Source organism: Pristiophorus japonicus, chromosome 22 (assembly GCF_044704955.1).
Source record: "Pristiophorus japonicus isolate sPriJap1 chromosome 22, sPriJap1.hap1, whole genome shotgun sequence".
In the NCBI taxonomy this organism is placed as follows: domain Eukaryota; kingdom Metazoa; phylum Chordata; class Chondrichthyes; family Pristiophoridae; genus Pristiophorus; species Pristiophorus japonicus.
This window is the reverse complement of record NC_091998.1, coordinates 63,520,675-63,535,851: the sequence shown is the minus strand read 5'-3', so window position 1 is coordinate 63,535,851 and position 15,177 is coordinate 63,520,675. Positions and strand designations below refer to the sequence as shown.

Genomic DNA, 15,177 nt, shown 5'->3' with positions numbered 1-15,177 from the left:
AAATGATCATAATCTTCCCATTCCATTACAATAAAATTAAAGATAAAATGGGGCTCATTCTCAGGCCTTTTCCAAAGTACTTGTGAGCTGAAGACAGTTTTTTAGGTAAAAGCATTACTTTGAGAGTGCAATGTTATTTTAGTGTGATTTTTCTGACTCATTTTACAACAGTGACTGAGATGTTACAGCCACTGTCACTCCACTAGGGGCTCTGCGTCAAATGAAGGCGGTGGGAGGGTGGCTGCTCGGCATGCTGGGAAATGTAGTGCCACAGCAACGCAGCCGCCTGGTCGAACCGGCGGGAGGGACGACATCTCCCACAATGCACAGGATCGTGCCGCCCCAGGTGACCGCGGCCAGCCAATAGGCGCTGGCGTTACAGCCCAGCGCTGAGCGGTTTTTGTAAGGCGAAATGGCGGCGCGTCTGACGGCAGCCCGGCTTTGAGCGGCGGCGGTGTTTACATCCAAAGCAGCGGCAGGAAAACTGTCTCCCGGGGGGGTGGTGGAAGGCGAGTGTCTTTTGTTTTAATTGTGTTATTGGGGGGAATCGATATTAAATTAGCGAACAAGCGACTCCCGAGTGACACACCGCCGTCATGTCTCACCGTGCACACTAACGTGCGGCCTAGCCACCTGATTGACAACCGGTCTGACCAATCAGCTTCCTACATTGTGGGTCTCGCTTCAGTTTAGACCAATAAGAATCGGCATCCAGGGCGGGACGGTTGGAAGTGGGCGTGTCGCTCGCCTGTCAATCAACTGGCAGTGGTAAATCGCAGCTGGGTCTGGCCAGGAGCTGGGAGGATTTGCATGACTTACTAGTTTCAATGAATCTCTGGTCTTAATCAAAACTTGTTTTTTTTATATAGTTAATTGACACAGGGTGGGCGAAATTCCAGATATTAAATGCAATAGGCAAGGTTGTACCAAATTTCAACATCTTCCTCTCCCTGTAATAAAATGTTTAGAAGTTTGGTGGTGGCTTTGCATTTTACTGGGATGGTTTGTGGCACTCCAGCCCTTTCTTGCTCTCATCAGGTCATTTATCTCATTGCTGTTTGTGGGAAAATTGGATGCCATGTTTCCCTACATTATAACATTGACCATACTTTAAAAAGTACTCCATTGGTGTCAGCCTTGGCACAACAGTCAGTCGCACTCTCGCTTCGGACAGTTGTGGGTTCAAGTCCTACTCCGGGATGTTGAGCATGTAATCTAGACTGACACTCCAGGTGGGTACTGAGGGAGTGCTGCACTGTCAGAGGCACTGTCTTTCAGATGAGCCATTAAACCGAAGCCCTGTCTGTCCTCTCAGGTTGGTGTAAAAGATACCATGGCACTATTTTGAAAAAGAGCAGCGGGGTTCTCCCCGGTGTCCTCCCTCAATCAGCATTACTGAACCAGATTATTGCTGTTTGTGGGAGCTTGTGCACAAATTGGCTGCCGCGTTTCCTACATTACAACAGTGACCACGCTTTAAAAAAAAGTTCTTCATGCTGTAAATTTGGGACGTCCGGTGATTGTGAAAGGCGCTATATAAATGTAAGTTCTGTTTTTCTAATCAGTAGTCTCAATACCACTAATGTAGTAATTTAATTTAACTTGGTTACTGGAAAAGTCCAGTATTGTCAGATAGCTGATGCATTGTAATGACTAATGCATTGTAGTTCAGCTACATATTGTATTGCGGAATAAAATAAAACGTTGAATCAAACTTTGTCCATTAGCAATTTTTTAATGCTAGCAAATCTCCCTTGGTGTTTTCACCAGCGAGTCAGGATATGCTATTTTGTAATAGTTAAGGGTGTTAATAACAAAGTGTGATGGGAAATATGTGTGTACATACATAAAAATCTTTGATTTTCTGTGGGCATCACAAATAAGGAGTCAAGACTATATGTAATTTCCAGGTGAAGCATGGTAGGAGATCAGGATATCATTGGACTAAGAAGAAATGACTTGCATTTATATAGCACCTTTCAGGACGTCCCAAAGTGCTTCACATCCAATATAGTACCAATGCGTTTCACAGGAGCATAATCAGACAGAAATTGACACCGAGCCTAAGGAGGAGATATTAGGACCGATGATCAAATGCTTGATCAAAGAGGTAGATTTTAAGCAGCACCTTAAAACAAGGGAGAGAGGTTTGGGGAGGGAATTCCAAAACTTTAAGCCTGGACAGCTGAAGACACGGCCGCCAATGGCGGGGCGAAGGAAGTGGGGGATGGACAAGAGGTCAGAGTTAGAGGAGCACAGAGATCTCAGAGGATTGTAGGGCTGGGGGAGGCCATGGATGGAACTGTACACGAGGGTAAGAATTTTGAAATTGAGGCGTAGGTGGACCAGTGGAGATAGACACGGGATTATTATTAGAAGAATGAAAGTAGAAAATAAATGATTTTTTCACGTAAGAGGGTTATGAGAACAAAATGGTTCACCACAGTGGCTATTGAGGCAGGCACTAGAACATCCATTAAAAGGGATTTCAATAAGTATTTAAATAGGAAGAATATAAAACAATCCAAGGAAAGGGCAGGGAGCTGAGATTAGAATAGACTAGCACTGGCATAGTGGGCCAAAAACACCTTTCTGTTTTATAATTTCTATTATTTTTTAACTCTATGTGTGATTTGTAATTTCTTTTGTGTAGAATTTTGGTCAAAATATGGATAGAGCAAGCAGGAAAAAAATAATAAGGTGGGTAGTTTTACTGAAAAATTGTAATGAAAAAACTAAATTTATTGGCATAAATGTACAGAATAATTTATAGCTCTTGCAATAAGCGACAGCAATTGTGATGATTCATTGTTTTGGGCATTTAAGTTTTGAAATAAAAATATAAAACTATACAATATTTGGTTATTGCATAGAAGTCACAGATTATTCAACATTTTCTTCGGAGAATGGGAATAGTCCAAAGGTGCAGTATATTATAGGAGCTGAACCCAATTCCGTGTCTGATAGATTCAGGATAATTGTAGGAGAGGTTCTGGGTTGCAAGAGCATCATACTTCTATATTCCATGGTCAATTTTGTGTTAGTTTGGCTCACTTAATATCCTCCTGGTGAAGGTTTGTGGGTTTAAGCCTTCCTGTGAGCGCTATATAAATCTTTCTTCTTTCTAATTCAGGCTGATACACAGAAACCTAAGTGATAGGAGCAGGAGTTGGCCATACAGCCTGCTCCGTCGTTCATTAAGATCATGGCTAATATTTGAAGTCAACCCCACTTTCCTGCCCAATCCCCATATCCCTTGATTTCTTTAGAGTCCAAAAATCGCTAGCTCCCAGTGTTGAATATACTCATTGACGGCGTATCCACAGCCCTCTGAAGTAGACCATTCACCCACAGCCCTCTGGGGCAGCGAATTCCAAAGTTTCACAACCCTCTGTGTAAAGAAATTTCTCCTCATCTCAGTCCTAAATGGCTGACCACTTATCCTGAGACTGTGACCCCTGGTTCTAGACTCTCCAGCCCGGGGGGGAAACATCCTCCCTGCATCTACCCTGTCAAGTCCTCTCAAAATCTTATGTGTGTCAATGAGATCACCTCTCATTCTTTGAAACTCCAGAGAGTATCGGCCAATTCTAATCAATCACTCCTCATAAGACGTACCTTTCATCACTTGAATGAATCTAGTGAAACTTTTCTGCACCCCATCTAAAGCAAGTATATCCTTCCTTAGAAACGAAGATCAATGGGCCGAACGGCCTGTGTAAATTTCTATGAATCTGTGATTTATTGCACTGCCTCTAAGGCATGTATATCCTTTCTTTGATAAGGCAATCAAAACTGTGCGCAGTGCTCCAGGTGTGGTTTCATCAAAGCCCTGTACAATTGTAGCAAGACTTCCTTATTCTTGTACTCCAACCCCCTTGCAATAAAGGCCAACATTCCATTTGCCTTCCTATTTACTTGCTGTACCTGCATGTTAACTTTCTGTGTTTCGTGTACAAGGACACTCCTATCCCACTGATCACCAACATTTAATAGTTTCTCACCATTTAAAAATATTCTGTTTTTCTATTTTTCACATTTGTGAATAACTTCACATTTTCGCACTCCCATCTGTCACCTTCTTACCCACTCTCGTAACCTGTCTATATCTCTTTGCAGACTTTTTGTGTCCTCACAGCTTACTATCCCACCTAGCTTTGTATCGGCAGCAATCTTGGATACATTACGTTTGGCCCCTTTATCCAAGTCCAGTGTCTCTCTGAGGGAGTGCTGCGTAGTTAGAATGGCCATCCTTTGGATGATGTAGTAAAATCAGCCTGTCCACCTGTTCAAAGATTTCGTAGTGTTTCAGCCAACGTTCCTCCTTCAACCAATCAACCAAGAAGATATGGATTAACTGCTCATTTATCTCATTGCTGTTTGTGGAATGTTGGTAGTGTAGAGAATGGCTGCTGTGTTAACAACAGTTATTTACCTCTAAGTAATTAATTTGGTGTGACAAGCTGTTAAATAAATGCATTTTGTATTTAGCTACATCCAACAACAAATAATATGTCTTTTATTGAGATATCATATCGCCCTCTGATGTGAATAGTTCTCCTCTTCTACCTAACCCTTAACCTTCTTATCCCTCTTCTAACTTCTGTAATATGCACTTCAGATTATTAAAATCGTAAGATTTTCATGTGTGCGGCCTCAGGGAAAAGTTATAAATGTAAACAAAGGGGAGAAAATAAACCAAACTGATACAACAACTTGCATTTATATAGCGCAGTTAATGTAGCAAAATGACCCAAGACGCTTCACAGGAGCGTTATCAGGCAAAGTTTTGACACCGAGCCACATAAAGAGATATTAGTGACCAAATGCTTGGTCAAAGAAATAGGTTTTAAGGAGCGACTTAAAGGAGGAGAGAGAGGTAGTGAAGCAGAGAGGTTTAGGGAGGGAATTCCAGAGCTTAGGGCCCAGGCAGCTGAAGGCACGGCCGCCAATGGTGGCTCAATGAAAATTGGGGATGGGCAAGTGGCCAGAATTTGAGGAACGCAGAGACCTTGGAGGGTTGTATGGCTGGAGGAGGTTACAGAGATCAGAAAATGTATGTTGTACACCTCACTGTTTTATCTTGTATCCGTTCATGTCCTGCCAGGCTAGGAGGCTACCTTCCTCCAATTTTGTAGGAAAAGAAATTTGAGTTTTGCCATTTCCTCATGAAGTTCCAGAACATATTCAAAAGCTTCCCATATCTTATGCAAAGAGCCCTGACGACATGTGTGGCAGTCACTTTAGATTCATGTAAAACACTATGGGCTTTAACCATTGTGGTTTTGGAAAATTAAACCCAAATGTTTTAGCATTTGCTATTTGCTATGACAGAGATAAAAGTTCCAATGATTAAATGTTTTTAGCATCCAGATTTTAAAATTATAATACAGAATTGAATTTTTAATTTTTTATTGAAAAGTGATTGCAAAATGTTGAGACAAACGTCAAGCCTTTATAAGGAAAGGCTGTCAGTTGTCTTGTAAACACTTGAAATTTTTTGTACACATTTTCACTGTGCCAAGTTGTACTGGTGCAGTCAACAGAACTGCAACAGGAGTGACCATCATCTCTCTCCATGTTAACAGCCCCTTCCAAAATGGACAACTTGAGACCCAGTCCCTACCTCTTCATCACAATGGCTCGGTGTCAAATTTATTTGTTTTGTCTTATAACACTGCCGTGAAGTGTCTTGGGATATTTGACTACGTTAAAGGCGCTATATAAATAAAAGTTGTTGTTGTTATCGGCAAGTTGTCTCTTTGTGCTGCAGCAGAATTATCTTATAAAGCCTTACTTTGCTTATTTGACAAGTTTAACCCCTCTCCTCTCCAGTGGTGTATCAACGAGATTAGTCCTATGAGAGATGGAGCAGCACCCAGAGAGGACGAAAACCCCGGCTTTTCTAGCTGACTTGGGCAAACCTACTCTCCGGGGCATCAAGAAGTGCCCCAAGTGTGGCACCTTCAATGGTACCCGCGGCCTGAGTTGCAAGAATAAAATCTGTGGTGCTGTCTTCAGGGATGGAGCACGAAAACAGCAATCCAGCATCGATGCAGTTCGCATAGTGACAGGATCTGCTTCGCAGGTGTACTCGGTGAGACTTCGAGACCGAGGACCTGACTACAGGGGCTTTGTGGAGCTGGGCACAACCGAAGCAATTCAGACAGTGGATGGCACCCTCATTACCCATATAACCGGGCGATGCTTAGTCCCCACCTGTTTCAAAGTGTCCTCTCAAGGAGTTTCCGAGAACCAATGCCAGCACATCAAGCTCGCCATGGAGTGTCACATGGAAGCCACTCCGCATACTCTGAAGAGCTCTGTGCTGAACTCTCTTCAAGTGACCACCGAAACCAAGCAGGCCATCTGGACCTTGGCGACTGAGTCGAGTGGACCCCTAGTGCAAAGGATCACTAAGACCATCATGGTGGTGAAATGCAAAGCCAGCCCGAAGCACAGCTTAGGCTTTCTGCATGTTTCTTTCCATGAGAAGACCAGGACTAAAGGTGTGATGGAGCACAAGTTCTACTGTTCATGCCAGGCTTTCAAAGCCAGTAAATCGAGCGCCAGCAAAGAGGAGACACCAAAAAGATGCATCCACTTCTATGCATGTGTCTGCGCCTTTGCCAGTGATGAAAAGTTGGGGCAAGAATTTTCGTATTTCATCAACTTTGATTCCACTGGTCGGTGCAGAAATTCTGGTAAGTATAAATTAAACTGCTTTATATTCTGAATTGTCAGATAATGTTGCTGGAAGGTCCACTCCTTTCCTGTTTAGAACTCGGGTTCAACCTCAGTTAATGGGATGAAAGCCTCCTATCTGATTTGGCTCTTGGGTAGAATGCGTTTGGATAGACTTAACCAATAACTTTGAATAGTCTTCCGGAATATTAGTTAAACCAAAGCCCAGAACTTGCTCGCTCAGGTGGACATAAGAGAGTCCCTGGTAGTATTCAAAGAAGAGCAGGGAAGTTCTCCCTGGTGCTCTGGCTAATATTTATCCCTCAACCAACATCTAAAAACCGATTACCAGGTCATTATCACATTGCTGTTTGTGGGAGCTTGCTGTGCCTAATTTGACTGCGGCGATTCCCACATTACAACAGTGACCACACTTCCAAAAGTACTTTATTGGCAGTAAAGCATTTTGGATATCCTGAAGTCGTGAAAGGCGCTATAGAAATGTAAGTCTTTCTTTCTAACCCTGTGTCGGTGTAGACCAGCAGGACTAAGTGGTGCAAGGCTGGCTGTGATTTATGCAATGCTATGGGAGATCCACTAATAAAATCATCAATTTTAAAAGAAAGTCCAATATGAAGGAAGCTGTGCACCTTCGATATGATTTCACGGTTCCCTAAAACAGCTCGTATTTTATGTGCGATCGAGATTTATCACATTTGCGACTGACACTAAATAGAAAAGTCCTGAGGCATTCTTCAGGCACACCATCAAATGAAAATCCTGCGATTTACATATCAAAGCAATCACTGAGTTTGAATTTTGCACCGATCTGTTGCAGGCGAACATTAATTAAATTACAAACATTTGAAGCTCTGTTAATGTGCTTGAGCCTTGTTCTCCGAGTTATGATTTTTCTGCCAATCACTGCCTTGTAATCAACCCAAGAATCCATTTTTTTCCTTCATGCCCGTTGTACTCCGTCACCTTCTCTCCAAAAGGCAGTGACTCTCTGAAAGGGTGTGGTTCCATGGGCACCTGGAGGCCTCTGGCACCTCACTCAGGTGCCCGTTCTTTAAGTGTGAGCTGAGACAGCGAGTTTAGGCAGGCCAGTCAATCGTGTCGTGCACCACAGCTAACCCGGGACATCTACACGCAAACTTTCCAACAGCACTCAGTGCATAATGATCGGGAGGGGGAACCCCGGCTGATTTTCTTTCCCTCTCTTGTAGCATCTGAAGTTCTGCCCTGATCTAAGGTTTCAGCTGTTATTGTCCTTCATGCATGACCCATTCCAACTGATGGATTACCAATCATAATGTTAGTACTACCAACTTTCCCAAGAGATCAGCTATAGTGAATCACACAGGAAGTCACCTCATCATAGGTATTCCCTCAAAGCGAGGATGACTTGCTTCCATGGCAAAAAGGGATGAGTTTACAGGTGTTTCAATGAAGGACCTAATATTCCAGGTCCCGAACTATATCCTGAAGGGTGGAAGATGCCTGTGCTTGGATTTTTTTTATATGTGGTGGCCGTTGAACACCAGCCACCACATGGGCTTGACAGAGCTAGGTCTTGATCCAGTGCCAAGGATTACCCAAGACTAACTGGAGACCAGCTCTGCTGCCCAGACAGAGTGCGCACACATATCGCAGTGTGGGCTGGCCCGTGCTGCCCCTGGGCCCTTTCCTCTTCTGTGCTCCAGATTCACATCTCTCCTGGGCCCCGGTCACTTCTCTCTACGGACTCTTGCCGCTCCTTCGCCCCTCCGGCTTTGCCTGCCCGCACTGCAATCAGCGATCTGGCTTTGTAGCCGTCGCCTCCCTGCAGTGGTATACCACCGCACGCTACTCCCTCCAATGGCCCCGGCCTGTTGTGCAATCACAGTAAAGGAAGTCACCTATTTAGCATATATTATACATGTTTAATATATTAACATGTAACTCAGGTATCCAGGAGATACAAGTTAAAATGAGGAAGTGAGGAGTGAGATGAGCGATGTAATCTTCTGGTCCAAAGTGCAATCGATGGGTGACTTAAGTTATCAGAGAAGGCCATTAAAAGAGACAGTATAAATGGGTTCAAGAGCCAATTAAACGTGCTTCTGGAGAGCAAGGATTGAGAGATATGAGACGATGGGGATGACCAATCTGAAGGAGTCAGGCTTGCTGGGCCTAATGTTCCTAAAATTACATGGAATTAAATAAAATGTACAGCACAGAAACAGGCCATTCGGCCCAACTGGTCTCTGCCCTAACTGGTGTTTATGCTCTACGGGCTCCTCCCACCCTACTTCATCTCACCCCATCAACATATCCTTCTATTCCTTTCTCCCTCATGTATTTATCAAGCTTCCCTTTAAAGGCATCTCTGCTATTCGCCTCAACCACTCCATGTGGGTGTGAGTTCCATATTCTGACCACTCTCTGGGTAAAGAAGCTTCTCCTGAATTCATTATTGCATTTAGTAATATTTATTTTGTAATGCTGACTTGTTTATGTTGGGTTTGATTAGGGATTCAGGCAAATTCTGAGAGGCGATTGTTGGCAATTTACCCCCAGGACCACACAACACAAGCTGCAGCAAGTGCAGTTTCAAAAGCAAAGAAGAGGAAAAAGGACGATGTAACTGGTAAGCTCCCATTAAATGCTCCTCACCTTTTGCCTTTTGGGGGGAATTTTCCAGTCAACAAGCTGGAAGATGCTAATGTTGGGAGTAGCACATATCCACTTCAGGCTCCACTATCAGCAGCAGGATAAAGCTGCTTCTACTCTGTCCCAACAATGTGCCTTGATTCCAGCCTCAGTAGAGTCTGCACCCTGCTCCTGCTGCACAGGCGTGGCTTTCTTTTTTCCATTTTCCACACCAGCCATCCTGTAGTCTCTGTGAGATTTTCATCGCTCCACCATTGGTGGCTGTGCCTTCAGCTGCCTAGGCTCTAAGCTCTGGAATTCCTTCCCTAAACCTCTCTACGTCTCCTCCTTTTAAGATGCTCCTTAAAACCTACCTCTTTGACCAAGCTTTTGGTCACCTGTCCTAATAACTCCTTGTGTGGCTCGGTGTCAGGTTTTGTTTGATAACGCCCCTGTGAAGCATCTTGGGATGCTTTACGACACTAAGCGTGCTATATAAATGCAAGTTGTTGTTGATTGCCTTTTTAATGCTAAATAAAAGTGTGTTGGTGGCCCACTAGGAAATGAGGAACATTAGTCAAGCTCTATTCAATGTTTTTTTGTTACTTAGCCAGCTTTCTCAAACATGAAAAGTCAGTCACCACGATAAACCAAACCAAACTACTGAGAAGTCCGTAAAGGTAGTGTCTCTGTTTGCCCATATAGAAACATAGAAAATAGGTGCAGGAGTAGGCCATTCGGCCCTTCGAACCTGCACCACCATTCAGTATGATCATGGCTGATCATGCAACTTCAGTACCCCATTCCTGCTTTCTCTCCATACCCTTATGGGAGCGCATACTGTTTTCCCTTAGGGTGACATGCCACTTGTCTAAACACGGAGAGCCTAGGCGGGTTGGCAAGCGATGAGACAGAGGGACACTTGCCTGAAACATAACCAGATGAACCTGTGCAGCCTACCATACAGGAAGCTTCCCACTGCTTGTCCTGTCAGGATCACTCTACCCGTCAGGCCATTGGCTTGCAGGTAGGGTAATTTAATAGTTCTGCTGGCGGACTCACAACCCAAATCCCACCATGGTAAGTTGTGAAATCAAATTCAATAAATCTGGATCATTTATGAAAATTTGGGTTCAAGAAACGAACTGTGTCTTCGCCAATGAAAAGATCAGGTGTGCAGACCGATGAGCTTGGCCGATAATCACTCTGCCAAAGCGACATGAGACCCCAAGGAACTGTTGGCAGTTTTCTCAAATCCCATCAAAATTACCTCGACGTAACTTTTTTCTTGAGAGTTGGGAAAATACATGAGATGGGTTCCAGCAGAATTGTGAATCTTCCAGAGTCAGAGGCCTTTTCATTGCACATAAATTTGCTTTATAAGAAAAGGTTAGCGAAGAGCCTTTTCAGATTCTGAATTTCTCCAATTGTATTCCAGAGCAGACAATGGAGTTCAGATAATCCAACACTAAGGGCATACTTGTATTTCTTTGGTCGGCTCAGCACTAACCCATTACCATGCTTAATCTCCAAATCAAGCTGCATAGAAATCCATTGCCGGAAATGAAAGGTACACTCCGTCTCTGTAGAGACCCACCCAACTTACCCAATTCCATAGAGAAATGTGAAGTATGCACTTTGGTAGAAAAAATAGAAAAGCAGAGTATTTTTTAAATGGTGAGCGATTGGGAAATGTTGGTATTCAGAGGGACCTGGGTGTCCTTGTACACCAATCATTGAAAGTTAACCTGCAGGTACAGCAAGTGATTAAGAAAGCAAATGGTATGTTGGCCTTTATTACAAGAGGATTTGAGTATAAGAGTAAAGACACCTTACTGCAATTATATAGGGCCCTGGTGAGACCACACCTGGAGTATTGTGCACAGTTCTGGTCTCCTTACCTAAGGAAGGATATACTTGCCACAGAGGGAGTGCAATGAAGGTTCACCAGACTGATTCCTGGGATAGGGGGATTGTCCTACGGGGAGAGATTGAGTAGACTAGGCCGATATTCTCTAGAGTTTAGAAGAATGAGAGGTGATCTCATTGAAACATACAAAGTTCTTACAGGACTTGACAGGGTAGATGCAGGGAGGATGTTTCCCTCTGGCTGGGGAGTCTAGAACCAGGGGTCACAGTCTCTCAGAATCCAAACCCTAGGGGCCTCCAAATGTGCACCGATGTACTGCTGGAGTTTAACTAGCTAAATCCGTGCAGTTTACTAACCGAGCGCTGGAACACTTTCTGTTGTTTCTCCAACCGGGAGTATCCTGTCAGTTAGGGCCATTAGGGATGAGGAATAAATGCCGGCCATGCCAGCGACGCCCACATCCCGTGAACGAATAAATAAAAAAAATAGACTGAACCTTGAAAGTGGGGCGGGGGGACTGAAGGAACAGCTATGGTTTTCAGGGCTTGAAAAGAATATTGGTAAAATAACTTTGTGTGCTTTAATCCTCTGCTCCACTCCCACTCTGATCTCTCCGTCCTTGGCCTCCTACACTGTTCCAGTGAAACTTAATGCAAGCTCGAGGTACAGCACCTCATCTTTCGTTTAGGTACTGAGTTCAGCAATCTTAGAGCATAACCTTTGCCCCTATTTTTTTCCTTTTGTTCTGTTGTTTCCTCTTTCCCACGGCAGCTGACGACGATTCTGCCATCTCCATTTACACCCTATCTAGACTCATCTTTTGTTTCTTAACTTGTCCCATTACAATCTCCTTTTGCCTTGCACCATCTTCCCTTTTGTCTCTTAATGTCTTCTGCTGTCCATTCTATCACGGACCTTCCCTTTTGTTCTTTCCTCCCCTCCCCCTCCCTTTCCCTGCCCCTTACACTTGCTTAAAAACCTGCTACATCTCTAACTTTTTCCAGTTCTGACGAGGGGTCATCGACCTGAAATGTTAACTCTGGTTCTCTCCCCACAGATGCTGCCTGACCCGCTGCATGTTTGCGGCATTTTCTGTTTTTATTTCAGATTCCAGCACCCGCAGTAGTTTGCTTTTATGTATTCGGCAATTTGGTGGTGGCAGAGCTGCAACACACTGTGCCATGGATTGGTAAGAAAGTACGTTCCTGGCCACAATTCCACTTCATGATGATTTCCCACTTCCTTTGGGTTCAGTATGATTTGCCTAACAACAGTGTGAGAAGGTGTCACCTCGTGCACCGGTTTATAGACAGTGATAATGGCTGGGACTGGCTCATGCCCCTAGGGAAGAGAAGGTACCTGCCCAACAAGGATGACCAAAGAACATAAAACGTCTTTGTCTATTGGTACAGCAGCCCATATGGACCGGTGTCTGTAGAGTGACTTTTTTCCTCTCTCTCTTTTTCAGCTGGGAGTCAACCCATAGATGAATCGCAAGTAACCCTGTCCTTTCAAGACTGGCTTGCTAGTGTCACTGAACGCATCAATCAAACTATGCATTACCAATTTGATGGTGAGTGATACGCTTTTACAAAGTTGATAACTTCCTTAAAGGGGAAGGAAGTTTCTCCCTTAATTGTTGGTGTTAATGCCTTCAATAACTTATAATTTTTTTCTTATTTTTTAATGGTTGGAGCGTGTTTGCAACAGTGCAATTTAATGCAGTGATGCCATAGTGATGATATTTATTGGGCAATACCGACTGTGATATTTTCATGCCCGTTGCTGTGAAGTATTGGCCATCAGCTGTACTCTGTAATCTCCTTCAGCCTCACAACCCCCTGAGATGTCTGTCCTCTTGAGCATCCCTGATTATAACTGCACAGCCATTGGTGGCCGTGCCTTCAGCTGCCTGGGCCCCCAGCTCTGGAACTCCCTGCCTAAACCTCTCCGCCTCTCTACCCCTCTCTCCTCCTTTAAGATGCTCCTTAAAACCTACCTCTTTAGCCAAGCTTTTGGTCGTCTGTCATCATTTCTTCTTGTGTGGCTCGGTGTCAAATTTATATGTTTTGTCTTAAAACACTCCCTGTGAAGCGCCTTGGTACGTTTTACAACGTTAAAGGCGCTATATAAATACAAGTTGTTGTTGTAAAAGGCAGTGGAAACTGTGGTCACTGCAATCAGTGGCTCAGACAGGAAAGCCTCACACTTGTTTCCCATATTAAATATCATCCTTACCATTCTCATTCGGAGCTCATTCCTAGTATTAACAAAATAAGGTGAAGGTAATTGTATTTGTTAAAAGGCATCAAGACATACACTTTGAGGAATTCAATCTTGAGAAGGCACTTTATCTCAACAACAACAACAACTTGTATTTATATAGCACCTTTTAATGTAGTAAAACATCGCAAGGCGCTTCACAGGAGAGTTATCAAATAAGATTTAACACTTGTGCATTACTGACCGTCTTTGTGGTAACACCATCTTTCCGAGCCGTACAAAACCTGTGTGTAAAGAGTGTGTATGGATTTGTCAGTGTCTCAAACGTAGTAATAAACAGTTCAGTTCCTAGTTCCAGCTAGGGTTGCCAACTGTGGTTGCACGTATTCCTGGATGCGTCATCACATGACTTACAACCGCGTGTCCAGTGGTCATGAAAGGCGCTATAGAAATGCAAGTCTTTTCCCTCCATTGCCAATATTTTGATGACTAATTCATGAAAAATATTGAAATAAAGTTTTTTAAATGCCCCTATTATTTTTTATTCCTGGGTTGCTCGCAGCAGTGTCTAGGAGATTAAACCCTAATGCTGGAGAGTTGGCAATGCCAGCTCCATCTGGTCCTCCAGTAATCAGCATCACTCTTCAAACCTGGATGCTAATCGGGAATGTTGGAGCCTTCAGCATTTAATGCAAGCCATTCTATCTCTAAAGCTATGCAGATGGTGTCCCCATAGTTTAAAGTTAATGAAGTAATTATACCCTAACTGGAGAATTTGATTACATCAATATGTTACTATTCTGACTAACTGCGGTGTGTTTCCATCACCCCTGTGCTCGCTGACCTACATTGGCTCCCAATCCACTCACACCTTGGGTTTAACTTTCTCATCCTTGTGTTCAAATCCCTCCATGGCCTCGCTCTCCTTACCCCTAACAACCTCCAGCCCTACGACCCTCCAAGAACTCTACATTCCTCCAATTCTGACCTCTTGTGCATCCCCCTCTCCCTTCACCCAACAATGGTGGCCGTGCAGTCAGCTGTCTAGGCTCTGGAATTCCCTCCCTAAACCTCTCTGCCTCTCCTCCTTTAAGACACTTCTTAAAACCTAGTCTTTGACCAAGCTTTTGATGACCTGTCTTATTGTCTCCTTTGGCTCAGTGTCAATTTTTTTTGTCTGATTACACTCCTGTGAAGGGCCTTGGGAAATTTTACTAAGTTAAAGGCACTGTATAAATGGGATTGTTGTTTGTTAAAGGCATTATATATATGCAAATTGTTGTTAAAGGCACGATATAAATGCAAGTTGTTGTTGTTAAAAATGCTATATAAATGCGTGTTAATGCAGGAAAGCCCGAGCCACTGGTGTTCCACGTCCCTCAAGCCTTTTTTGATGCCCTGCAGCAGAGGATTTCTATGGGCAGTAAAAAGAAACGCCTACCCAACTCCACCACAGGTAACACCTTTTTACTCACCTGCACAGGTATCGCATCGCAGCAAACCCCAGGACAAGTATGTCCACGTGGAAGCTTGTGGCAAACAAGTACATGACCTTGGTAGGTCAAAGGTATTTGATGACTCAGTGGGTTACACAACATACTTACACTTTTGGGAATCGGGGGTCAGATTCACCTCGGGCAGTTGGAATGACTGTCACCTCGTCTGCTGCCATACTCCCGGGGAACTGCATTTGGAGCGGCCACAACCCAATTTCCACTTGTGGGGGAGACCAAAACTGGAGGCCATAAATAAAAGATCGTCACTAA

General features: G+C 43.8%; 1 protein-coding gene across 4 annotated transcripts in view; it reads left to right on the top strand.

Moving 5' to 3' along the window:
- Positions 1–399: 399 nt before the first annotated feature.
- c22h2orf42 (chromosome 22 C2orf42 homolog) overlaps positions 400–15,177 on the top strand; it is a 35,286-nt gene continuing 20,508 nt past the window's right edge. The window contains exons 1-6 of one of the 4 annotated variants that reach the window (XM_070866271.1): positions 400–509; positions 2,654–2,700; positions 5,836–6,704; positions 9,200–9,316; positions 12,657–12,761; positions 14,760–14,867. In XM_070866271.1, the coding sequence (XP_070722372.1) occupies positions 5,867–6,704; positions 9,200–9,316; positions 12,657–12,761; positions 14,760–14,867 (1,168 nt within the window). In that variant the 5' untranslated portion in view covers positions 400–509; positions 2,654–2,700; positions 5,836–5,866. The other 3 variants (XM_070866272.1, XM_070866273.1, XM_070866274.1) reach the window with 3 other exon arrangements.